The sequence below is a fragment of the Microcaecilia unicolor genome, unplaced genomic scaffold, assembly GCF_901765095.1.
Source record: "Microcaecilia unicolor unplaced genomic scaffold, aMicUni1.1, whole genome shotgun sequence".
Lineage (NCBI taxonomy): Eukaryota > Metazoa > Chordata > Amphibia > Gymnophiona > Siphonopidae > Microcaecilia > Microcaecilia unicolor.
Genome location: NW_021963153.1, coordinates 130,738 through 157,485, shown reverse-complemented (window position 1 = coordinate 157,485; position 26,748 = coordinate 130,738). Strand labels below are relative to the sequence as shown.

At 47.4% G+C, this 26,748-nt stretch overlaps 1 protein-coding gene across 1 annotated transcript in view; it reads right to left on the bottom strand.

Moving 5' to 3' along the window:
• Window positions 1-999: 999 nt before the first annotated feature.
• The window catches only part of LOC115459015, a gene marked incomplete at its 3' end in the record, with an annotated part of 39,202 nt that continues 13,453 nt past the window's right edge, over window positions 1,000-26,748 (bottom strand). The window contains exons 2-3 of the mRNA XM_030188874.1: window positions 9,862-10,217; window positions 1,000-1,332 (exon numbers count right to left, since the gene is read on the bottom strand). Coding sequence (XP_030044734.1) covers window positions 1,000-1,332; window positions 9,862-10,217 — 689 coding nt within the window. The remainder of the gene's footprint in view (window positions 1,333-9,861; window positions 10,218-26,748) is intronic.

Genomic DNA, 26,748 nt, shown 5'->3' with positions numbered 1-26,748 from the left:
TGGTTTTTTTTTTAGTTTAAATCTGTTTATTGATGACAATATAGTTAAGCAAAAATTACAAACAAAGGTATATCCTACAAAGAACAATGTAAAAAAAACTAATACAAAGAACTACAACTAGTAATATAAACGCCAAAAGGTTTTCACTTTTCTCGCACACCCTATCCAACCCCCCTAATCCCTCCTAACCCCTACCCCATATTACTGTGCCATATTATATGGGAACTCTCACGTGTCAAACCCACCCCAGCTGAAAAATATCCAAAACAACACAAGAAACATAATAAAGCCACATATCCCCAACCTCAAACCCAACAATCCTAAAACACCCCCCCAAAAAGCTCAAAAACAGCATAAAAGAGCCAAAAAGCCCCTTATAGCTTATATAAAATAAGAAAAGTAAGATAATAAGTCCATCTTCCAATGGGGCTGAAGTAAAACCTTCCACAGTAAAAATCACCAGAAGCAAGGGGGTCAAAGTTCCAAACAATGGTTAGGGGACCAATAAATCCAACAGTTCAAAAAATGGCAGCTATCTAAGTGCCCAGAGTGGCTGGGACAGTATGTATAAAAGTTTGTGCTGCCTCCTCAGAAAGAAACAAATGCAGTTGACCCCCAACAGTAATCCGGAGTTTCGCCGGATATAATAAAGCACTGGAAATCTGTTCATTTAGCTTTGTGCATAAGGGAGCAAAGTCCTTAGGTTTTGCAGTATAGTCATGAAAGAAAAGGCCTCTCCAACTGTCATAACCCAAAATCTTCCCTGTAGAATGTCTTGTTTAGGCACAAAATGTTGAAGCCTATAAAGCACCACACGGGGACGAGCAACATCATTTCTCCAAGAGCCAAGCCTACACGCCCACTCAATTTTAAAAGGGTCCACCAGAGAATCCAAATTAAGAGATTGTGGGATCCAAACCTCCAAAGATTTTAGAAGGTCGGCCTCCGATAAGGACTCAACTAAGACCACCAGATGTCGATTTTTATATTACGCTTTACCTCTCGCTCGTCCATCTGGTGTTCCAGGTGCTGGACTATGTGAATGCGTTGATTCACCTCTTGACAACCACACTGGGTCTTTTCCTCTGACGCCCCGACTCGATGCTGTTGGGTGTCCAATTCCTGACCCACATTATCTAGTTGCTCAAGTGCAGCTTCTGTTTTATCCTGCAATTTCGCATCAAGCGCAGCTTCCATCACTACACGAACCTCAGATACAAGTTCCATTGTCCAGGCGGAGCTTTCTGATGGACTCGATGAAGCTGTTGGATCCTCCATCTTAGCTGACACTCCCAGTGTTGCTTTCTCTTTTCGGGATAACAAAACCAGCACCTGTCAATATTACACTCCCATGAAGCTCACTAAAACAGCTTTTCACCAGTGCAACTCTAACCCCAATCCAGCCAAAATCTACAGAATATGTGGCTATTTTTGGTGGGGAAACAGAGGAGCCGAACAGGCAGCCTCCACTCCTCCTCTAGACGTCATGTGATCTCCCTCCTATTTGTTTTTAAAGTATTTTTGTTTAACTTCCTCGAGTGTCCACTAGTCTTTGTATTTGAAAGAGTAAAAAAATCGATTCACTTCTACTCGTTCTACACCTCAATCATATCTCCCCTCATCCGACTCTTTTCCAAGCTGAAGAGCCCTAACCTCTGTAACCTTTCCTCATACGAGAGGAGTTCCATCCCCTTTATCATTTTGGTTGCTCTTCTTTGAACCTTTTCTAATTCTTTTTTTAAATTTCTTTATTATATTTTAACATGTTAAATACATCTCCACATATTTGCAACGCTCAACATATGTGTAACATATTTATCTCTTCTTCTATAACAATATTTGCAAATAAACTCTTAACAATCCTTCCCCCATTCCTCCCCCCCCCTTTCTTAATGTGGTGATTTACATGTTTCTCTCATCTGTTCATAAGGTTGCCAAATTTGTTGAAACCTATGTAATTGGCCTTTTCTCAATGCGGTCAGTTTCGCCATCTGATGTAGATAATCAAGTTTATGCTTTACTGCTTGAATATGTGGCACCTCTATCTGTTTCCATGCCCTCGCCACTGTCATTTTGGCTGCTGCAAAAATCTGGCTAGCCATTTTATGTTGGTGTACCTTACATTTTCCCGGTCGGAAGTGTAAAAGGCAATATTCCGCCCGATTTGGATATTCTATCTTTGTAAATTGGTATACCATTGCTCGAATCTGAGTCCAAAATGCCTGCATCTTGGGACATTCCCACCATACATGCATAAATGTACCTCTATTACCGCATTTCCTCCAGCAGTTCGGTGATATCTTATGGTATATTTTTTGTAGTCTATCTGGTGTATAGTACCACCAGTACCATATTTTATAACCATTCTCAGCCACTGACTGAGTGATAGAGGCCTTCAATAAATATCTAAGTCCCCTCATCCAGCATTCTCTTGTAAAGGTTTGTTGTAAGGCCCCCTCCCATCGTCTAATATAATGATCTTGCAACCTTTTCTAATTCCACTATACCTTTTTTGAGATATGGAGACCAGAACTGAACACAGTACTCAAGGTAAGGTCGCACCATGGAGCAATACAGAGGCATTTTAGTATTCTCAGTCTTATTTATCATCCCTTTCCTAATAATTCCTAGCATCCTGTTTGCTTTTTTGGCTGCCGCCACACACTGGGCAGATTTCAGAGTATTATCTACGACACCTAGATCTTTTTCTAGAGTGCTGTCGCATAATGTCCTCCTGCAATTTCTCACATTTTGCAAGTGATTTAACAACTTTGAATAATTGAGTGTCATCTGTAAATCTGCGCATCTCACTCGGCATTCCAATTTCCAGATCATTTATAAATAAGTAAAAACCACAGATCCCGGTACAGATCCTTTCTCCATTTAGAGAATTCCTAATCCACAACAGAACACTGCTTTTTAATTTTCTCAAGAGCCTCTCAAAAGCTTTCTGAAAATCTAGATACACTACAACACCTGGCTCACATTATCCACATGTTTATTCATAGCTTCAAAAAAAATGTAGCAAACTGGTGAGGCTGAAACTTCCCTTGGCTGAAACCATGTTGACTCTGTCCCGTTAAATCATGTTAGTGTTTGATAATTTCGTTCTTTATAATAGTTTCTACCATTTTGCCTGGCACTGATGTCAGGCTTATAGCTTTGAAGTTTTCTGGATCACCCCTAGAACCCTTCTTGAAACTTACATTAGCATATTATATCTTACTTAAACAAATTAATTTCTGTGTTCTACCCAGCAACTATGCTGTCTGCTACATTTTAGACCTCCAGGGATACATCGAGACACCCATAGAATTGCTGCATATTTGTTTGTAGCAAAATGACTATAGCAGCAGCATGGAAACAGCCTAAAGTGCCGGGATTGCAACAGGTACTAGAACGTCTGTGAGACTAATGTCTAAACTGACAGCCATCCGGAAAGGCACTATGGTACAGTACCAAAAGGTTTGGGACATATATGACAAATCTCGAAAGGCACCATAAAGGTTCGCTCTTCTATGGATAGAGTTAATAGATAGAGAAGGAGGGAGGGGAGGGAAGGGATGGGGGGAACATAGTAACATAGTAAATGACGGCAGAAAAAGACCTGCATGGTCCATCCAGTCTGCCCCACAAGATAAACTCATATGTGCTACTTTTTGTGTATACCCTACTTTGATTTGTACCTGTCCTCTTCAGGGCACAGACCATATAAGTCTGCCCAGCACTATCCCCGCCTCCCAACCACTATCCCCGCCTCCCACCACCAGCTCCGCCTCCCACCACCGGCTCTGGCACAGACCGTGTAAGTCTGCCCAGCACTATCCCCACCTCCCGCCACTGGCTCTGCCACCCAATCTCGGCTAAGCTCCTTAGGATCCATTCCTTCTGAACAGGATTCCTTTATGCTTATCCCACGCGTGTTTGAATTCTGTTACCGTTTTCATTTCCACCACCTCCCGCGGGAAGGGAGGGAAGTATAGTTACTGTCTTTGTTCAGATAGCTAGGACAAATAATGTACACTGAGTGGTGACAGCTGTGTTGATGTTTTGATATGTGATATTATCTGTAAAATTTCAAAATAAATATATAAAAAAAAAAGAAACTTACATTAGCCACATTCCAATTTTCAGGCAGTGGACAATTTTAATTACAGGTTACAAATATGAATCTGCAATGTGTTTTTTTGTGTCCTTGAAGTACTCTGGGGGATATACCATCTGGTCCAAGTGATTTGCTGCTCTTTTAACTTGTTTCTTTGACTTGTTACATTGTATGGGTTCCCAAGGTTTGTTTCAGGTCCTACGTGTCATCACCTTTAAATACCATTACTGGCATGGGTAGCACCCCTCTCATCCTTATCAATAAAGACTAAAGCAAATAATTCATATAGTCTCTCCACTATGGTCTTGTCCTCTCTGGATGTTCCTTTTACTCCTTAATGATCTAACGGTCCAACTGACTCCCTCACAGGCTTCTAATGCACCTAGAAAGCTTTTACTATGAGTTTTTTGCCTCCGTGTCAAGATTCTTTTCAGATTCGCTTTTAGACTTCTTTATTAACACTTTGCATTTAGTGTTTATAGTGCTTCATGTTTTCTTCATTATTACCTTTTTCCATTTTTTAAAAATATGTTCTTTTGGCTCTAACAGCCTCTTCCTCCTCACCTTTTAACCATGCCGGCTGTTGATTGACCTTCATTCCACCTTTTTTGACAGAGAACACTGAAGGTTTCTTGGGGAGAAAGAAGAGAAAGGGAACCCTGAAGAATAGGGTTAAAGTGGTTGCTTGCAAGATGTAGGAAGAGTTAAGGAAGGCACAGAAGAGCGAATAGATAAGTAAAGGGGGGGGAGGGTAGTAGGAGAAAGAAGAAGAGAGATGAAGACAGAGAACAGATAATAAGGGTGATTACCAGAACAGGACAAAGCAATCTTTCCTTAATAGTATTCAGGGAAATCCTAGTTGACAGAGGTTAATAATGTTCTGCTTGGGATCTGATTCTTAATCTAGTTTCTTACTGCAAAGCTAAGGGTAAAAGGAGGACCCAGGTCTTTCCCAGCCATTAGGCCAATGCTGTGGAATAATGCAAAGAAGCAAAGGGAGTCCCTGAATAATCAAGACTCAGCAGAGTGTAAAACAATGCAGAGAAGCACAGGGAGTCCCCGAGTAATCAAGAGTCAGCACAGTGTAAGACAGTGCGGAGAAGCACAGGGAGTCCCTGAATAATCAAGACTCAGCACAGTGTAAGACAGTGTAAAGAAGCACAGGGAGTCCCTGAATAATCAAGAGTCAGCAGAGTGTAAAACAATGCACAAAAGCATAGGGAGTTCCTGAAAAATCAAGTCAGTAAAGTATAAAACAATGCAGAGATGCACAGGGAGTCCCCAACTAATCAAGAGTCAGCACAGTGTAAGACAGTGTAGAGAAGCACAGGGAGTCCCTGAATAATCAAGACACAGCAGAGTGTAAAACAATGCAGAGAAGCACAGGGAGTTCCTGAAAAATCAAGTCAATAAAGTATAAAACAATGCAGAGAAGCACAGGGAGTCCCCGAGTAATCAAGAGTCAGCACAGTGTAAGACAGTGCGGAGAAGCACAGGGAGTCCCTGAATAATCAAGACTCAGCACAGTGTAAGACAGTGTAAAGAAGCACAGGGAGTCCCTGAATAATCAAGACACAGCAGAGTGTAAAACAATGCACAAAAGCACAGGGAGTTCCTGAAAAATCAAGTCAGTAAAGTATAAAACAATGCAGAGATGCACAGGGAGTCCCCGACTAATCAAGAGTCAGCACAGTGTAAGACACTGCAGAGAAGCACAGGGAGTCCCTGAATAATCAAGACTCAGCAGAGTGTAAAACAATGCAGAGAAGCACAGGGAGTCCACGAATAATCTAGACTCAGCAGAGTGTACAGCGCTGCATATGTCTAGTAGCAGTATAGAAATGATAACTAGTAGTAGTAGAGCAGGGACTGTCTCTTACATGTTTAGTGTTCTGCGCTGCATACGTGTAGTAACACTATAGAAATTATAACTACTAGTAGTAATAGTAGTACGAATAGCAGTGCTAATAGAGCAAGGACTATCTCTTACATGTTCAGTGCTGCATACGTAGTAGTAGTAATAGTAGTAGTAGTAGTAGTAGACCAGGGACTCTCTCTTACATGTTCAGTGTACAGCGCTGCATATGTCTAGTAGCACTACAGAAATGATAACTAGTAGTAGTAGAGCAGGGACTGTCTCTTACACGTTTAGTGTTCAGCCCTGCGTACGTAGTAGTAATAGTAGTAGTATTAGACCAGAGACTCTCTCTTACATGTTCAGTGTACAGCGCTGCATATGTCTAGTCGCACTATAGAAATGATAACTAGTAGTAGTACAGCAGGGACTGTCTCTTACATGTTTAGTGTTCAATGCTGCGTACGTAGTAGTAGTAATAGTAGTAGTAGTAGTAGTAGACCAGGGACTCTCTTTTACATGTTCAGTGTACAGTACTGCATATGTCTAGTAGAACTATATAAATGATAACTAGTAGTAATAGTAGTAGTAGTAGAGCAGGGACTGTCTCTTACATGTTTAGTGTTCTGCGCTGCATACGTGTAGTAACACTATAGAAATTATAACTACTAGTAGTAATAGTAGTACGAATAGCAGTGCTAATAGAGCAAGGACTATCTCTTACATGTTCAGTGCTGCATACGTAGTAGTAGTAATAGTAGTAGTAGTAGTAGTAGACCAGGGACTCTCTCTTACATGTTCAGTGTACAGCGCTGCATATGTCTAGTAGCACTATAGAAATGATAACTAGTAGTAGAGCAGGGACTGTCTCTTACACGTTTAGTGTTCTGTGCTGCCTACATCTAGTTGCTCTATAGTGTAATGACTCGTGGGCTCTACCTAAAGCTGGCTGGTGGAGTAAGGAAAGTTCACACTTATAGTAACCCCGCATAGGTTTTCGGGAGAGAGGGAAAGCCTGGCCTGGCAAGAAAAGTAGAACGATCCCAGACAGACAGATTCCATGCACTATCAGGGAAAAACTTTAAAGACAGACCAGGATTCCGATTTAGCCCAGGCCCCCTGGCTGACTAAACAGTATAATATGGATAAAGGGGAGGAGGAGGGGTCCCGTGGGATAATAGGAAGAAGGAAATGAGCAGACAGAGATGGAGTGGGCTGATCCGGCAGTGTCTCAAGCAGGGGCGTATCTGGACTCCGGCGGTAGGGGGGCCAGAGCCAGAGGGAGGGGGCACATTTTAGCGCCCCCCCCCGCCGCCGCCGCCGCCGAGCCCCCACCGCCACCAATGACTCTCTCCACCCCCTCCCGCCGCCAACCCCCCCCCGCTGCCGTTCTTACTTTTGCTGGCGGGGGACCCCAACCCCCGCCAGCCGAGGTCTGCTTCCACCTGCCGCTGCCGTAAAAACTTCTTCTTCAGCCGGCAGGGGACCCCAAACCCCCGCCAGCCGCCCCGCGGTGTTTAAAATTCATCTTCGGCCTCCGTGGCCGTGCTGCTGTGATAGGCGCTGTTGAAATCCACTTCGGAGTCTGACGTCGCAGCACGTACAACGTACAACGACGTCAGACTCCGAAGTGGATTTCAACAGCGCCTATCACAGCAGCACGGCCACGGAGGCCGAAGATGAATTTTAAACACCGCGGGGCGGCTGGCGGGGGTTTGGGGTCCCCCGCCGGCTGAAGAAGAAGTTTTTGCGGCAGGTGGAAGCAGACCTCGGCTGGCGGGGGTTGGGGTCCCCCGCCAGCAAAAGTAAGAACGGCAGCGGGGGGGGGGGGGGGGGTTGATGGCGGTAGGGGGGTCCAGGGCAAAATCTGCGGGGGCCCAGGCCCCTGAGGCCCCACGCAGATACGCCCCTGGTCTCAAGCTACTCCAGGAGGAGGAGCAGATGGAGGTAGCAGGGACAAGTGAAGGAAACCAGCTGCAGGGCCAATCTTTGCATTTGTTTGTTGTTTGGTCTTCACACAGTCTCTGTGGAAGGACTGGAGTCAGATTACCCTGTAAAGTGGGAGGTAGGGGACAAGCCCAGGCTGAAACTACCCTGGGACTGTCAACGGTTTGATCTGTGAACTGAACTGAGAAATGTAACTTTATTTGCTAAGCCATAGTAAGGCTGTGGCTATTGTTTGCCCTGGAGACTGGACTCTGCTCCGAGCTATGCCAAAGGACTTTACTGAAAGGAAGGAAGGAAGGCTGAAGTTTGCTTTTCCTTCTTGAGTTGCCTATTAGGAATACAAGCTTTACCTTGTGGCAGAACTGGTTTTTCTTTTTGAGAAGCAAGACTGAAATCCCAGACAAGATTTTAAGGATCAGGATTGTAGTTGTTTTGGGGTTTTTTGTTTTTTTTTTAGGTTCTCTCCAGCAGCCTAATATTCTAAGTCAGGAAGACTCCATAGAGGCTTCTTTCAACATTACAGCCAAGGGACGTACTACTACTACTATTTAGCATTTCTATAGCGCTACAAGGCGTACGCAGCGCTGCACAAACATAGAAGAAAGACAGCCCCTGCTCAAAGAGCTTACAATCTAATAGACAAAAAATAAAGTAAGTCCTAGAGGTGACAGTCTCTGTATCCCCGTGTCCATCCCGAGTCCTCCAGGCCTAGAGGTGACAGGCTCCGAATCCCTGAGTCCTCCAGTCCTAGAGGTGATGGGCTCCGAATCCCTGTGTCCATCCCCTGAGTCCTCCAGAAATGATAACTAGTACTAGTAATAGTACCGGTAGTACTTGTAGAGCAAGGACTGTCTCTTACGTGTTTAGCGTACGTCTAGAGTCGCACTATAGAAATTAGTAGTAGTAGTAAGAGGAAGGAAGCTCCACTGCCACACTCTACACTATTGGTATGGAATAGACTTCCTGAGCCGGTACGTCAAGCTCCATCGCTGGCCGCCTTCAAATCTAGGCTAAAAAGCCCACCTTTTGATGCTGCTTTTAGCTCCTAACCCCTATTCACTTGTACAGTACCCTTGTATGTTTTATCCTTTCCACCTTATCAATTCCCTTATCCCTTATTTGTCCTGTTTGTAAGCTCTTTGGAGCAGGCACTTTCTCGTGTTCAAGAGTACAGTGCTGCGTACGTCTAGTAGCGCTATAGAAATGATAAGTAGTAGCAGTAGTCTTCATTCCAAGATCTTGAGGACCATCAATGGGTCTGATTTCCAGGATGTCCTTAATGAATATGCATGAGTTAAATTTGCATATAATGGAGACAGTATACAAGCTAATTTATCTTATGCATATTCATTACAGATGTCTTGGAAAACCAGGGCCACCGAGAGACTAGGCCAGGCCCAGGACAAGGCCGCCCCGCCTCCGCCCCCCCTGCCGTTGCTGCCCCCCCCCCCGTCGCTCCCCCCGCCGCTGCAGTCCACGGTCTCATCTGCCTGCCTCCATGGCTCCGGGCCCCCTTCATTCAAAGCGGCAGTCGTAGATCGCCTCTCTTCTGGCCTTCCCTCCCTGTGTCCCGCCCTCGTCTGATGTAACTTCCGGTTTCCGCGAGGGCGGGACACAGGGAGGGAAGGCCAGAAGAGAGGCGATCTGTGACTGCCGCTTTGAATGAAGGGGGCCCGGAGCCATGAAGGCAAGCAGGTGAGACCGTGGACTGCAGCGCCGGCGGCCTGACCCCAGCGCCAGAATTTTGCCCCCCTGCCCCACCCCTCTCAGCGGCCCTGTTGGCAGCCCTACGTTGAAAACAGCAAAAAATAAATCAGAGTGCAGAGAAGGAAGCCAGGCAGCTTATCGTAAGGAAAAGATCTGTGTTAAGGATTAAAGCTAACTGTGACAATAGCCCTGAGGCTTCCAGGTCCCTCTTTCGGGGTGATACTGAAAGAATGAGGGCTGCACTCACCAGTCCATTGCAGGAGCTCAAGGCTGCGAGTCCAGCTCTCAGCCTGTGGCTCTGCACCTCTCCGATTAGATGACAGGAGGTTTGAGTGGACGACTGGATCTCAGCGCTGGCGAAGCCTCCAGAACGCCTCTCACGCACAAAGCCTGGTGCCAACAGCTTTGTGTTAACAGTGACGTTGAAGGTCAGGTCCAAGCCCCTGTAATGCAGCTGGTAATAGACAGGCAGGTGGGCCAGAGGCGAGAGGTCTCTCTTACGCATGTTCCTCTGAGACAAGTCATAGGACAGAAAGATGCCTTGCTCGTCCGTCTGAACAGGATAGACAATTTCTAAGTCAGTGTATCCACCGTGCAGCGTCTCTGTAACGGAAACAAGAAAAGGCAAGAATGAAAGGCAGGAACTGAGTAACGTTTGATAACCTGAACAGCAAGTGCTGGAGACCAGTCCTGTCCCTCTCAGGACGCTCAAGGGGGAAAAGCCACTGGCGAGACCAACCCTTCCCTCCCTTTCAGGACTGCCACAGTTTGAGAATGGGCAGGAGAGCTTTGCCACAGCTCTCCCAACTTGTTCTGGGATACTTGTTATCGATTACAGTTCAGTGCTTTTCACCGAGGGCGGAGGGAGCCATATCATGCATCTAACTTCCCTTACCTGGGATCCCTATAAATGTACTCACTCTGCTGCTCCCCAGTATCTCTCCACACTCGTCCTTCCCTACACCCCTTCCCGTGCACTCCGCTCCATGGATAAATCCTTCTTATCTGTTCCCTTCTCCACTACTGCCAACTCCAGACTTCGCGCCTTCTGTCTCGCTGCACCCTACGCCTGGAATAAACTTCCTGAGCCCCTACGTCTTGCCCCATCCTTGGCCACCTTTAAATCTAGACTGAAAGCCCACTTCTTTAACATTGCTTTTGACTCGTAACCACTCGCCTCCACCTACCCTCCTCTCTTCCTTCCCGTTCACATTAATTGATTTGATTTGCTTACTTTATTTATTTTTTGTCTATTAGATTGTAAGCTCTTTGAGCAGGGACTGTCTTTCTTCTATATTTGTGCAGCGCTGCGTATGCCTTGTAGCGCTATAGAAATGCTAAATAGTAGTAGTAGTAGTAGTAGTAATCCCAACTCTGGAACGCTCTACCCAGATACATTCCATCAACTAGTGAATACCTTCCCTTTAGGAAATTATTGAAAACCCATCTATTCAAACAGATTTACCCAAATGACTTGACCTACCATAAGCAAACATAAGCAACCCATCCATTTACCGCTTCATCTAATCATTAACAACAATGGCTCAGAAATGACCTCCTACCAATCTTCTTACCCTTCAGGCTCTTCCCCTACCTCTTCTTCATTGCTCCACTTCCTTACCTATCCTCTCTCTCATACCTCTTTTATCCTTGTTCATTTGTCCTACCACATACCTCCTTTGTTGATTCAGATACTACAGATTGTATTCTCTTGTTACTATGTAAGCCGCATTGAGCCTGCGATGAGCGAGAAAGCGCAGGGTACAAATGTAATAATAAATAAATATGGCAATGCCATGTCTCTCCTGTGGGCTAGAATTTCAAAGCAACCCAACACAGTTTGGGGATAATTTTATAAGACTGTCTGGGGGTTTCCACACATAAAAGTACGCACTAGGATTGCGCAGTCCATATTTCAGCGCGACACATCTGAAGGTGTCCCTGCATTTAGAACTGGGTCTATGAAGAGTTTGGCAGCAGAAGGAACTGTGTGATTCCGTCTTTGATAGGAGGGTTTGTGCTCCTATCTGATGCCTGATTATTTATTTCTATGGCTTGGGATGTTCATTTCTTATAAAATACACACACAAGTGCTGATTCTTACTGGCATATAGATGCACAAAGTTCAGCCTCAGAGTAGGTGTTTTCATGAAGACAACTCTATAAAAGCCACATATATTCCCTTTCCAAACAAGACAGGCATCTTTCTGCCCTCCCTGTCGCAGACCCCATCACAAATTATCGCCTGAGTGACATTTCAATAAAAACGATGGCTGTGATTAGCCAAAGCAATGCATTCCTTGGAATATACTGAACTTTAAGATAGCAAATTCAGAACAATTTAGGGGCAAAGTGGGGGTTTTTGCACTCACAGGAATGATATGCTCATTAGAGAATGACACGGGGACAGGGACCCTCGGTAACTGCGGGGATGGGAATGGGGACAGAGCCCGTAGGTACAGGGCAGGGACAGAGCCCACGGGGACGGAGACAAACTCTGTCCCCGTGTCATTCTCTAATGCAGAAATGAAGTTGAGGTCGCATTTTACACTCAGTTAACTATTGTTTTACGCTGTATAAATATTCATTATTTATCCCATTTCTAATCAAGGACAATCTAGGTTGTTTTCAAAATAAACAGTCATAAAATACTTCCGACATTCTCTGTAATCCCTGTAGAAATGTTATCAGAGGGGGAGCTAGAAAACAGTTTAAATAAATACACGAGAGAGGAGGGTCTTCCTGGCAGCATGTTTTGATCACAGGGGGGAAAGGTGCATTTCTAGATTCCATTTTCAACTCTACCCACGTTGTCTTCTATTTAGTAAGAACCTGCCCAGAACATGGGGTGAGTTTCAAAGCAAAGTTTACATGAATTTCTGCTTCAAAACTTGGTGCAAAATACACCGGCTAAAACTATGTGTGATCCCTGTGTCACCGTGCAAAGAACCCTAAAGTCATATGAAAACACTAGTAAAAAAAAAGCCTGTTTCTCATTGAAATGATACGGGCGCTAGCAACCTTCTGCCATTAATGTTTTTAAGGGAAGTTCCAGTGTCCTCCCTCCCTCCCTCCCAATTCCAAGGTCTCCCCTCCCTCCTTCCCAGTTCCAGGGTTCCCCCTCCCTCCCTCCCAGTTCCAGGTCCCCTCCCTCCAAATTTTAAAAGTCATCCTGACTTACCTTGTCGGGGTTACGGCAGCCAGCAGCAGCAGTAAAATGCGTGCAGGCTCGACACTTACTTTAGTTTTCCCTTCTCTGTCTCTCAGCTCTGGTCCCGCCCTCATTTCCTGTTTCCGCAAGGGTGGGACCAGAGCTGAGAAACAGAGAAGGGAAAACTGAAGTAAGTGCCGAGCCTGCATGCTTTTTACCGCGCGAGGTAAGTCAGCGAGTGATGCAAATGCGGTCACACCGGATTTTTCAGCAACGCTGTGCGGTTATGTTGCTGCTGAAAATCACCGCAAGTCAACCAGGCAGGAACCTCTCCTGCCTCATTCAATCATTCTGCTGGTAAAAAGCCTGACGCGGAAGATGCAGAGGAGAGATGACAGTTCTCCATCCGCTACAAGCAAATAATCTGAATTTAAGCTGGCTGCTCAGAGGGATCCCTGAGGTTCTCAACTGCAAGAGAACAATCATCCTAATACTTTTAAACAAGCTGAGCCCTCAAACTCCTCAGATGCAACAAGTCTTCTAATGCCAAAGGAAGGTCGTGATCCAAATAAAACTGGGAATTAAACCTGGATTATAAAATTCTCACCAAAACTATTGCTGTCAGGCTCAATAAAGTCTGGCATTTAGTAATTCATCCAAATCAAATCGGTTTCATGAATAATAGATATACTAGTGATAATCTACCTTTATTTCATAACCTTAATTATAAGAGGGGCATAATCGAACGGGGCGCCCAAGTTTTCATGAGGGCGTCCTCGCAGGACAGCCCTGTAAACGGGTGGAGCAACCCGTATTATCGAAACAAGATGGGCGTCCATCTTTCATTTCGATAACACGGTCGGGGACACCCAAATCATGAAATTTAGGTCTACCTTAGAGATGGTCGTCCTTAGGTCGTTTTTGAGATGGTCGTCCCCGGTTTTCGGTGATAATGGAAACCGAGGACGTCCATCTCAAAAATGACTAAATCCAAGCCATTTGGTCATGGGAGGAGCCAGCATTCATAGTGCACTGGTCCCCCTGACATGCCAGGACACCAACCGGGCACCCTAGGGGGGAACTGCAGTGGACTTAAGAAATTGCTCCCAGGTGCATAGCTCCCTTACCTTGGGTGCTGAGCCCCCCCAACCCCCCCCCCAAACCACAACTGTACACCACTAACATAGCCCTTAGGGATGAAGGGGGGCACCTACATGTGGGTACAGTGGGTTTCTGGTGGGTTTTGGAGGGCTCACATTTACCACCACAAGTGTAACAGGTAGGGGGGATGGGCCTGGGTTCACCTGCCTGACGTACACTGACTGCACCCCCTACAACTGCTCCAGGGACCTGCAAACTGCTGCGATGGACCTGAGTATGACATCTGAGGCTGGCAAAAAAGTATTTTTAAAGATTTCTTTTGAAGGTGGGAGGGGGTTGGTAACCACTGGGGGAGTAAGGGTAGGTCATCCCCGATTCCCTCCGGTGGTCATCTGGTCAGTTCGGGCACTTTTTTGAGGCCTGGTCATGAAAAAAATGGACCAAGTAAAGTCGCCCAAGTGTTCGTCAGGGACGCCCTTCTTTTTTCCATTATCGGCTGAGGACGCCCATCTCCTAAGCACGCCCCAGTCCCGCCTTCGCTACACTGCCGACACGCCCCCGTGAACTTTGGTTGTCCCCATGATGGAAAGCAGTTGAGGGTGCCCAAAATCGGCTTTCAATTATGCCGATTTAGGGGACCTTGCGAGAAGGACGCCCATCTCCCGATTTGTGTTGGAAGTGTCATTGTACCCCCCTCGTTCCTCAATGTAAAGTGTTCCCGAGCACTTGAAATTACTAACAGTACTCAGAATCACCTCACCAAGGACGGAGAGGCCGACAGTTCACTAACCACGCCTCATAATCTCAAAGAAGATGAGGGGAAAAAAATAAGCTAAATTTGGATTTGTCCTGCTTTTGAAATAACCAGACGGGAACAGTGATTAACTAAAAGCAACAATACTTTAATTCAATTCCAATACTGTAAATATAAATTTTTAACTATCAGAATTTAACCACTGAACTTATAATATTTGATTACAACAATATGTGTTCCTTCCCAACACCCCAATCTCCCTCAACTACTATAATATATCAACATTTATATTCTAATTCAAAACCAAATGTATTTTACAATTGTATAACTCTTTTCTTCTTTTCAGAATTTCCCCTCTGGTATCGATACCAAGACTCTTATCAGATAAGTATTATGTGTAAACTTTTCTTTTTGACTAATTTCCTTCTTAACTCTCTGTTGTATCTTAACTCTAAAGAATTGATACTTTGTGTCCTATTTCTTCCCTTTTCTCACAGGACCTCGGTGGCAACACAACCCCAGTGACCCATCTCAGGTAAGTAGGAATTATTTCTCTGTCCTGTCACTGTGTTGTCACTTAGCTGCGGTTGATTCTGGTGCAGTATCCTCCGCGGTCTTTCTTGCGTAGGGGCCCAGGTATTTTCCAGGATTCTTTGTCACCGTCACCCTACACCTCGCTCTTAACAAAATAAATGGAAGGAAAACCCTATCTTCCTAACCCCTTTCCCACACTAAATGACTTAAATATATACAGTTTAAAACACTGGGCAACACTTAACTAAGAAAATTAAAATAACTATACCCTCACTAAACCCCCTAACCTTACTTATTTTTCCCTAAACTAATGAGCACAAACATATATACACCGCCAATTTGCTAAATAGATACTTTTGTTCTGTTTTTACTGAAGAAAATCCGGGAGAAGGACCACGATGGACTGGCAAAAGTTCATTTGAGAATGGAGTGGATATAGCACCGTTCACGGAAGAGAGTGTGTATCAACAACTAGAAAAACTAAAGGTAGACAAAGCCATGGGACCGGACGGGATCCACCCCAGGATATTGAGGGAGCTCAGAGAGGTTCTGGCGGGTCCTCTTAAAGATTTGTTTAATAAATCCTTAGAAATGGGAGAGGTTCCGAGGGATTGGAGAACGGCGGAGGTGGTCCCTCTTCACAAAAGTGGTGATAGGGAAGAAGCTGGAAACTACAGGCCAGTAAGCCTCACTTCGATTATTGGAAAAGTAATGGAAGCGATGCTGAAGGAAAGGATAGTGAATTTCCTGGAAGAAAATGAGTTGCAAGATCCGAGACAACATGGTTTTACCAAAGGGAAATCGTGCCAAACGAATCTCATTGAATTCTTTGATTGGGTGACAGGAGAATTGAACCGTGGACGTGCTATAGACGTAATCTACTTAGATTTCAGCAAGGCTTTTGACATGGTTCCCCACAGGAGGCTCTTAAATAAACTGGATGGGCTGAAGATAGGACCCAAAGTGGTGAACTGGATTAGGAACTGGTTGACGGACAGGCGCCAGAGGGTGGTGGTGAATGGAGTTCGCTCGGAGGAGGGAAAGGTGAGTAGTGGAGTGCCTCAGGGATCGGTGCTGGGGCCGATTCTGTTCAATATATTTGTGAGTGACATTGCCGAAGGGTTAGAAGGTAAAGTTTGCCTATTTGCGGATGATACTAAGATTTGTAACACAGTGGACACCCCGGAGGGAGTGGAAAACATGAAAAAGGATCTGAAAAAGCTAGAAGAATGGTCTAAGGTTTGGCAATTAAAATTCAATGCGAAAGAGAGGCGTATGTGTTAGGCGGTGAGAGTCTGCTAGGTACGGATGGGGAGAGGGATCTTGGGGTGATAGTATCTGAGGATCTGAAGGCAATGAAACAGTGTGACAAGGCGGTGGCCGTAGCTAGAAGGTTACTAGGCTGTATAGAGAGAGGTGTGACCAGCAGAAGAAAAGAGGTGTTGATGCCCCTGTACAAGTCGTTGGTGAGGCCCCACCTGGAGTATTGTGTTCAGTTTTGGAGGCCGTATCTTGCTAAGGATGTAAAAAGAATTGAAGTGGTGCAAAGAAAAGTTACGAAGATGGTATGGGATTTGCGTTACAAGACGTATGAGGAGAGACTTGCGGACCTGAACATGTATACCCTGGAGGAAAGGAGGAACAGGGGTGATATGATACAGACGTTCAAATATTTGAAAGGTATTAATCCGCAAACGAACCTTTTCCGGAGATGGGAAGGCGGTAGAACGAGAGGGCATGAAATGAGATTGAAGGGGGGCAGACTCAAGAAGAATGTCAGGAAGTATTTTTTCACGGAGAGGGTGGTGGATGCTTGGAATGCCCTCCCGCAGGAGGTGGTGGAGATGAAAACGGTAACGGAATTCAAACATGCGTGGGATAAACATAAAGGAATCCTGTGCAGAAGAAAGGGATCCTCAGGAGCTTAGCCTAGAATGGGTGGCAGAGTTGGTGGTTGGGAGGCGAAGCTAGTGTGGGCAGACATATACGGTCTGTGCTGGGGCTGGTGGTTGGGAGAGGGGACTAGTGCTGGGCAGACTTATACGGTCTGTGCCAGAGCCGGTGGTGGGTGGCAGGGATAGTGCTGGGCAGACTTATACGGTCTGTGCCAGAGCTGGTGGTTGGGAGGCAGGGATAGTGCTGGGCAGACTTATACTGTCTGTGCCAGAGCTGGTGGTTGGGAGGCGGGGTTGGTGGTTGGGAGGCGGGGATAGTGCTGGGCAGACTTATACGGTCTGTGCACTGAAGAGGACAGTACAAATAAAAAAAGTAGCACATATGAATTTATCTTCTTGGGCAGACTGGATGGACCGTGCAGGTCTTTTTCTGCCGTCATCTACTATGTTACTATGTTACTTCCACATTCCACCAAAAAAAAAAATCACAAAATATTTCCAACTCACCACTTCCCAGCATCCAACCTCACACCCTGCCCTCCTATCACCAAACTGAGTCAAATACCACTTCCAACCTGCTCAAGATCACTCCAAACTCACCACATCAGCCACACCACCAAACACACTTCCTTCCACCTCCACAGTCACCAGCGCTCTGCCAACTGTCCCACTGACCGTTTCCTGGGAGACGGTTGCTTGGCTTGGGATTCCGCCCCCAGCCAGCCAATCCCTAGTCCCGCTCAACATTCCGACTCTTCCTGCCGACAAGCGGAATGTTGAGCAGCACTGCTCAATCCCCATAGAAATCAATGGGAAATTCTTCAATTAATTTAAAACACCTATAAATTTTCATCAAATTACCCCAAATTTCCCATGCCAATTAAACCTCCCATCCGCTATTAATCTGTGTTTTTAAAATTTAAATATCCCAACATTTAACCCCCGCCACGCAACAATCTTCTAAAAATCCCTGTAAAAATTCCCAAAAAATTTAAAACCTATTTCAAAAATTTTAATATTCCCCTCTGAACCTACTCTGTCGAATTTAACCAGTTAACCCTTTCTTAACCCCTTAAAACCAGATCCCTCCCAAATGACCCACTTAAAATATTCAAATTCAAAAACTAATATACCAGAAAAATCACAAAAAATTCCCCGACCCCAAATCCAAAAATAAAATTTAAATTCAACGAACCCCTGATTTTTAAAAAATAAAAATCCCAATATTCACAATTTAAAAATTAATAAATAAAAATTTCGGGTTTAAAAACCCCTTACCTTATAGTAGATTTTCTCTACACTTGACGCCTGCCCCTGGTTCCAGTCCCGGATGTCCAAAAACAAAAACGGAAACGAAAATAAAAAAACCTCCGAAGCCGGCCCAAAATTTAGGCCCCGGCTTCGGCCTACCTGGAAAAACGCGCGCTGCCGATTTGTGCATGAGGCGCGCCGCCTCATGCACGCGCGCGCACGTCCTGCATGCATCACCGGCCCTTTTTTTTTTTAAACCCGCTGGCTCTCCCCGAAAACCTCAGCGCCCGCAGCACCTAGAGCGCTCCCCCCGCTCCGGTTCACATCTTCAGGCCCGGGAACGTGCTCCATCACTCCCGGGCCCCAAAACTTGTCGTGCTGCCTCCCATCGGCCCAAACTTGGCCCAAAAATGCCCCAAACAGCTCTTCACTCCCGGGGACGTGCTCAATCGTCCCCGGGAGCCCAAAACCGTGTCGCCGTCTTGACCATAGTAACATAGTAAATGACGGCAGAAAAAGACCTGCATGGTCCATCCAGTCTGCCCAACAAGACAAACTCATATGTGCTACTTTTTGTGTATACTCTACTTTGATTTGTACCTGTCCTCTTCAGGGCACAGACCGTATAAGTCTGTCCGGCACTATCCCAGCCTCCCAACCAGCCCCGCCTCCCACCACTGGCTCTGGCACAGACCGTATAAGTCTGCCCGGCACTATCCCCACCTCCCAACCACCAGCCCTGCCTCCCACCACCGGCTAAGCTTCTGGGGATCCCTTCCTTCTGAGCAGGATTCCTTTATGTTTATCCCACGCATGTTTGAATTCCGTTACCGTTTTCATCTCCACCACCTCCCACGGGAGGGCATTCCAAGCATCAGTCGTTGTCAGACAGAGGGCAGGAAGGAGGTGCGGTCAGAGGCTCTGAGGAAAGGGAGCCAGGCCTGGTCCCTTCCCCAGCTATGCGGAGGGGGCCTGGGGAGAGAGGCCCAGGAAACTCCCAGGCTATGGGGCCTACAAGGCCGAAGGATCTGAAGGCCCGGCGGAGTAGCTCTCAGCCAGCCCCTCCTCCAGCACGAAGGGAGCGTAGTCCCCTGGACCGTAAAGCTTCCAGGGCCAGGGAGGATTGTGGATCTGGTGCCTCCTCCATGACCCAGCGGCGTCCAGGTAAGGAGCCTGAAGATCATGGGGGAGGAAGGAGGAAGGTTGAGGCCCTAAAGGTGCAGACCCAGAAGGAGCAAGGACAAGAAGGAATGGAGGTGGGGCAGGAGGCCCAGTTGGGATTTGAGGCAGCCGGCAGTGAAGAAGAGTGGTCAGAAGAAGGGGAGGAGGCCGGTGAGTGGGAGAATATGGACCCAGGACAGTGTGCCAGAGAAACGGTGGAGCGGGTGAGGCACATCAAGTCTCTGGAGAAGGAAATAGAGGAGCTGGGGAAACGGTTGAAAATGACTAAAGCCATGAGTAGGCTGGCCCCAGCAGAGCATGGTCAAAAGTATAAGACTGAAGAAAAGCGCTTAACAAAGTTGCTGAAACAGAAGGAAAAAAGAATTGCTTGTTTAAAAACAGGCTCTGCAAATCCCTTGAGGGAGGTTTATGAGAATCAAGAGAGGATGCAGGCTGGTACATCTAAAACTATGAGCCAGGAGGTTTTTTTCCCCAGCACAGGAATCTACCAGTTTAAGCTCAGGAACATTGTTTCATAAAAGGCAGTTGGTAACAGAGATTGTACAAAGTCCAAACAGTCAAAGTACATTGCAAACTATGAAAGCCCTGATGAGCCCAAGGGAAGAGGGAGTACTCAGGTTGGATACGGTTCCAGGAGAAGGGGGAGGGGCGGATTGTTTGGCCTCAGGTATTCCGGTAGAACAGAAAGGAAAAGACACAAAGTTACAACACTTTCATATTATTGAAACGGATGGAGACAGGTTTTCCACCCAGGACACTTTTTCAGTACCCACTAGTGGGGAAGAAGAACAGGGTGTGGAAAAAAGTATTGAACTTACCTGTGTGGAGAGATTGCAAGAGAAGCAAAAGCCAGCAGGCTTTCAACTGCAGGAGCACTCCAAAGGTGCTCTGATTGAGGCAGCAGTTTCTGGTAATCAATTATCATCAGCTGTGCAGCTTGACTCAGAGCAGGTCTGCCCGCGAGGTCAGGACGGACAGGAGGAAGAATCAGGAGAGATCTCTGTTCAATCTGCAGTCAAGTTTGCAGGGGACCTGCTAGGGTATGGTGCCCAGGACATAGAGAATCAGCAGGAGAAAGAGGAACTGGAACAGGAGTTGCATGGAATGGAGCAGGACAGTAGACCAATTGCTCAGACCAGAGTAAGCTCTGAAAGTGCACTAATTTTTAAAGCTCCTGATGTCCCAGTTGAAGGTCTGGGTTTGAACTGGTTGAGGGGGGGCTGTGTGCGAGGGGAGGGTGGGGGGCGGGGGGAGGGTCTTGGTCAAGAGAGGGGTATGCTTTCTTGTCGGAAGGTGGGGGAGGGGGATGTGGGGAGCCGGGATTCGGAGGAAGGGAAGAAGGGTATGGGAGAAGTGAGGGGGGCGGGGGAGGGGCAGGGTGCTCTTTCCTTGCGGCGGTGGTGAGGGGTGAGGGGGGAGGGGAGATGGGGGGGCGGCCAGTGTCTGTGGAGGGATCAAGGGGGAAAGGGGGGGAAGGGAGAGGGGCGGGGCAAATCCCCAAACGAAGGAATGTGGTGCAGATTAGATGGGTGGGGGAGGGGGCTATGCCTTCTCGGGAGACGGTGTTGAGGATGGTCATGGGTCTGGGGTTTGTGCCGGAGGACTTCTATGCCTGTATTCACCCAGTTAATTTGCCTGAGTACGATGTTAGTTTTCTAACGCAGAGGGGTATGGAAATCTTTTGGGAGAGGTATGAGGGGGTGAAAGGAAGGGGGGATTGGAGCAATTATGTGGTTATTCCTATTAGTAGACCTGACTTGGTGCAAGTCACTGTATTGGTACGAAACGAGTCCATTTCAGGGGCAGACCTGGCCTACTGGTTACAGCGGCATGCGGAGTTGAGAACCCCGTTATCCAAACTCCCGGATCCAAGTAGGGTGTGGGCAGGGGGGTGGGGGGCTTGGGTTAAGCTAAGACAGGAAGGGCAAGTGGTCAAGCACATTCCTTCTGCGGCTTTTATTGGCCGGGACAGGATTCTCTGTTTTTACAAGGGACAGCCACGGCAGTGTTTCCGTTGCGGATCCTTTCGCCATTATAGTATGTCTTGCCCAGTACAACAGTGTGTAAAGTGCGGGAGTAAGGAGCACTATACAGAAAATTGTTCCTCTATCCGTTGCAATTTGTGCGGGGGTCTGGGGCATGCCTTTAGAGACTGCCCGAGGGCGCGTCATAATAGGAGGGATGAGGGCAGGGGGAATATGATTCGGGGAGAGGGGCAGGATCTAGGTCAGGGTTCTGGGGGTCTGGGGGTCGGGAGGGCTTGGGAGGAAGGGGGAGGAGAGGGAGGTTTGGGGGTACAGGGGAGGGGTGGTTTGCAGGGGGAAGAGGAGGGTTTACGGTTAGAGGAGGGCGGGGGTCTAGAGACTAGAGGGGGACAGGAGGAGGAGGGAAAGGGAGAGTGGGTTCAAGTGTCAAAATTAAAGAAACGGAAGGTTTCAAAGGGAAAGGGTTTGACATTACAGGGGTTGCCTGGGGTGGGGCAGGGGGGTAATCGATTTCAGATTTTGGAAGAAGAGGATGGGGGGGCAGAGATACAGGGGAAGGGGGATGATGGGGAGAAGGGACCTCAGGAAGAGGAAGGAGGGGAGAGGAGTCGGGGAAAGGATAAGGGGGAAAGGAGTCAAGGTAGGAAGGGAAGGGGTACCCATGACGAGGAGGGGGGGATGGAAGTGGAAGATGTTGAGGTTGGGGAGGAGGAGGGGGTTCCGGTAGGGAAGGGAGGGGGGGGTAAGAGGAGGATGGGGCAGGGGGTGGTTAGCCAGGAGCAAGCTCAAGGGGACGGTAGTGTAGAGGTAGGAAAGGAGGGGGAGGGGGTGCAGAGGGGAGAGGTTCAAGAGGGGAAGGTTGCAGGGGGGGATTCCGTAGGGTTTAAAAAGAAGAAAGGGAGGAAGAAAGGTATGAGGGAGGGGGGAGGGGAAGGTTGGGAGCAGGATACAAGGATACGGGACTGGGCGGCAGAGATAGGGGATAATGGAGAGGAGGATTACATTCTGGGTAGCAGGTTGCCACAGAGAGTAGATAGTATGCAAAGGAAGGAGGAGAGTGAGGAGTTGCATGAGTCCTAATGGGGGGTATGGCAGGGCTTCTTCTGACGTTCGCCACCCTAAATGTGGCGAGTGTGGCTTCCCAGAGAGCTCAGTGTTTGGCCTATGAGTGCTTTTCTCAGGTTAAGGCCGATTGTTTTCTGATTCAGGAAACGCGTTTGCAGAACCTGGAGCAGCTGAGAAGGGCGCGCAGGGATTGGAGATGGGGACCCTCGGTGTGGGGGCTGGCAGGGGAAAGATATGGGGGAGTGGGGATTTTATTTAAGACACATAAGGTGGAAATTCAGCGTGTGATGGAACTCGGGGTGGGGAGGTGTTTAGTGGTAGACGTATTATGGCAGGGTATGGCGTTGCGAATTATTAATCTTTATGGGCCGCAGACTAGGAAGGAGCGCAGTTTGTTATTAGGGAAGATCAGGCCTTACTTGTTTACTGCACGCCAGGTAATTTGGGGGGGAGATTTCAATTTAATTCTTAGGAAACAGGATAGTGGGGGTACTAAGGTACAGGTGACATATGATGGGGTGCGCTTGCTCGGGATCATGAAAGAGGGGGGGCTGATAGATGTTCACATAGAACATTTCCCAGATGAGGATGGATTCACGTTTAGCAGGGGGAGATGTAGGAGCCGAATTGATCGGTTTTTGGTTCGTAGAGGGGTATGCCAGCGGGGGCCTCGCCTGCTGGACGTGGATTTTTCCGACCATAAACTGCTTCTTGTGGAGGTAGGGGGGTCGGCGGCTCATAGGATAGGTAGGGGGTTGTGGAGGATGAATTTAAGATGGGTCCAGGATGAGGAGGCTCAAAAGAAATATTTGAATTTTTTAGAAGACCAGTTATCCTTACGGGGGATCTTTCCCTCCAGAGGAGAATGGTGGGAGGTGGTGAAAAAACGGACGCGTTTCCTTTTCATGGGACAGGCACGGAGGAGGGGAAGGGAAAGGACACGTTTGGGGATGGCCTTGAAGCAAAGGAAGGATTATTTGATTTCCAAGGGAGGGAGGAAAGAGGATATCCAAGAATTACAGTCTCTGTTAGAGAAGACTCAATACGATCGGTATTCCTCTTTAGTTTATGAGAGGGACTTTGGTAAATTGATTAGCCCAGATCCCTTCGTTTGTTGTAGGGAAAGAAGAGAGCATAGGGTGGTGGAGGGTTTTAGGGATACTAGGGGGGTGATGCAGGATTCCAAAGAGGGAATATTGAAGGTGGTGGAAGAGCACTTCAGGGGTTTTTTTTCGGATCAGCACTTGGATGGGGGGAGGATGGATCAGTATGTGGAAGGGACTCCGGGGGTGGGGAATTGGGGGTCTCATCTCCAGGCCCTTTCGTGCCCCTGGACACTGCAGGAGGTTGAGGAGGCTATAGGGGCCCTGAGAAAGAGGACATCTCCGGGGCCGGACGGGCTACCGGCAGAATTCTATCATACGTTTCGCAGGCGCCTGGCTCCGATTTTATTGGATCTCTGGGAAGAGGCACGTCAGAGGGGGTCTCTTCCAAAATCCTTGTTGGAGTCTGCATTGATTTTGTTAAGTAAGGGCAAAGATCCGCAGCTGTTAACTAACTGGAGGCCTATTGCGCTACTAAACTGTGATCGTAAGATCTTTGCGCAGATGCTCTTCAAGCGTATGCGGCAATTCTCGGGGGACTTGTTGGCAGCCTCACAGGCTTGTGGGGTGCCGGGTAGAGGGGTTCTGGAGGCTGCGGCATGGGTGAGGGAAGGTTTAGAGCGGAGTCGGGAGGAGGGGACAGGGTGGCTGATGGTGGCGCTTGACCAAGAAAAAGCCTTTGACAGGGTCCAATGGGGATTTCTCTGGCGGGTTTTAGAGTATTACGGGTTCCCTAGGGATTGGGTGGCACAATTACGGTTGTTATATTCTCATGCACATGCATTTCCATTGATCAATGGGTGGAAAGGGGGGGAATTTGAGCTGACGGCAGGGGTTCGGCAAGGGTGCCCTTTAAGCCCTTTGCTGTATGCATTTTCTATAGACCCTTTTATTAGGCGTCTGGAGCAGGGTGGGGTGGGAGGATTGAGGGGGGTGGAGGTAAGCACGGGAGAACAGTTGCGGGTGGTGGCATACGCAGACGATATTACTGTGTGGGTGGCAAACAAAGCAGAAGGGGATAAACTTTTGGAGTTCATCCACGTTTTCGCAGGGGATACAGGGTCACGGGTGAATATCCACAAATGCAACAGTTTGTGGTTGGGGCCAGTAGGGGAGCAGTTTGAATTAGGAGGGGGTTTCCCGGGGGTGGTGGATAGAATGAGGGTTTTGGGGATTTACTTTGAGATAGGAGATTATGCTAAATTCAACTGGGACCGTTGTCTTCAGGAAGCAAAGGGGCGGGTGGACAGGTGGAAGAGGTGGAAAATGTCCATGGAAGATCGGGTGAAACTCATCAAGACCCATTTGGTGCCCCTCTTTTTGTTCATCAGCTACATTTGTTTGGTACCTGAAAAGTGCTATGCCTCGTTGTATAGCATTTTCTTCCAGCTGCTGTGGGGCAATCGGTTGAATCCAGTCAAACGAAACACCACATATCTATCTAGGAAGGAGGGGGGGGTAGGGATGATCAATCCGGTTTTGTTTTTTAGTTCTTTGTTTGTGCACTTTAATCTAGGGAGAGCGGTGGGTCAGGCTCCTCCAGGGTGGGCGAGTAGTGTGCTGGGGTGGTGGGAGAGGGTTTGGGTGGGGTGGAGGAGAGGGGAGAGGGTAGGGGTATTGCGGAAAGGGGCTCCGGAAAGGGTAGGGTACTATAAAACGTTAGTAAAATTAGTTCGGGTCTGGGGGATTCTAGTGGGGGAGATTAGGGATGGGAAGAGAGGAATCTGGGTGGAGAGAGTGCGCTCCCAGATGTTCTCTTCCCCTCTGGTACTTAGGGATGCTCCCAGGGAAGTGCTGAGGCAAGGGCTACGGAACATCAATTCGGAGAGGATTCCGGCTAAATATCGGGACATTGCCTGGCTGTCCCTACACGGCAAATTATATGTCAGAGAGAATCTGAGAGATAGGAAGATCCAGGACAGGAATTGTCCAAGGGGGGAATGTGTGGGGAAGTTAGAAACCATGGACCACTTTTTGAAGGACTGTCCCTTTTCCCGGGGGGTGGGTGACAGGGTTTCTGCTCTCCTCCAGATCCCCACGTTCCGTTCCTATACGTATGCGGACTGGGTGTATGGATATCGATTCAAGAGAGGTCAGCTGGATCCGGGGACGGGGTTCTTGATTTCGCTCATTCTCCGGTTCTGTCTTTGGATGGCTCGTTGCCGGGTATCCCTGCACCAAGAAGATCGATCCATTGAACAGGTCAGTTGGGATGTGGTGCGGGCTGTACAGCAAGTGGCGCAATGGGAAAGAGTGGAGAGGGATTCACAGATGGTGTCCTTGTGGTGGAAGCATGTGAGGTTAAAGGCCTTATGATTATAGTTACTGTGATGTTGTGTTGGTTGTAATTTTAGGGGGGGAATAAGGGGGGGAAAGGGAGGGGGAGGGGTGTATATATGTATAGGGGAAGAAGGGATTGTTTTGGTGATAGAATGGTTTGTGTTAGGCATGTGAATATTGGTATTTATATGATTTCTGTATTTTGTTATTCGTTGCTGTAAATAAAGAAATCTCCAAGCATCCACTACTCTCTCCATGACATTTTTCTTGAGTCTGCCCCCCTTCAATCTCATTTCATGTCCTCTCGTTCTACTGCCTTCGCACCTCCGGAAAAGGTTCATTCGCGGATTAATACTTTTCAAATATTTGAACGTCTGTATCATATCACCCCTGTTTCTCCTTTCTTCCAGAGTATACATGTTCAGGTCATCAAGTCTCTCTCCTCATACGTCTTGTAACGCAAATCCCTTACCATTCTCATAGCTTTTCTTTGCACCGCTTCAATTCTTTTTACATCCTTCGCAAGGTACGGCCTCCAAAACTGAACACAATATTCTAGGTGGGGCCTCACCAATGACTTATCCAGGGGCATCAACTCCTCCTTTCTTCTGCTGGTCACACCTCTCTCTATACAGCCTAACAACCTTCTAGCTACGGCCACCGCCTTGTCACACTGTTTCGTCGCCTTCAGATCCTCAGATACTATCACCCCAAGATCCCTCTCCCTGTCCGTACCTATCAGATTCTCCCCGCCTCCCGAGGGTTTCTATTCCCTATTTCTTCGCATTGAATTTTAATTGCCAAACCTTAGACCATTCTTCTAGCTTTTTCAG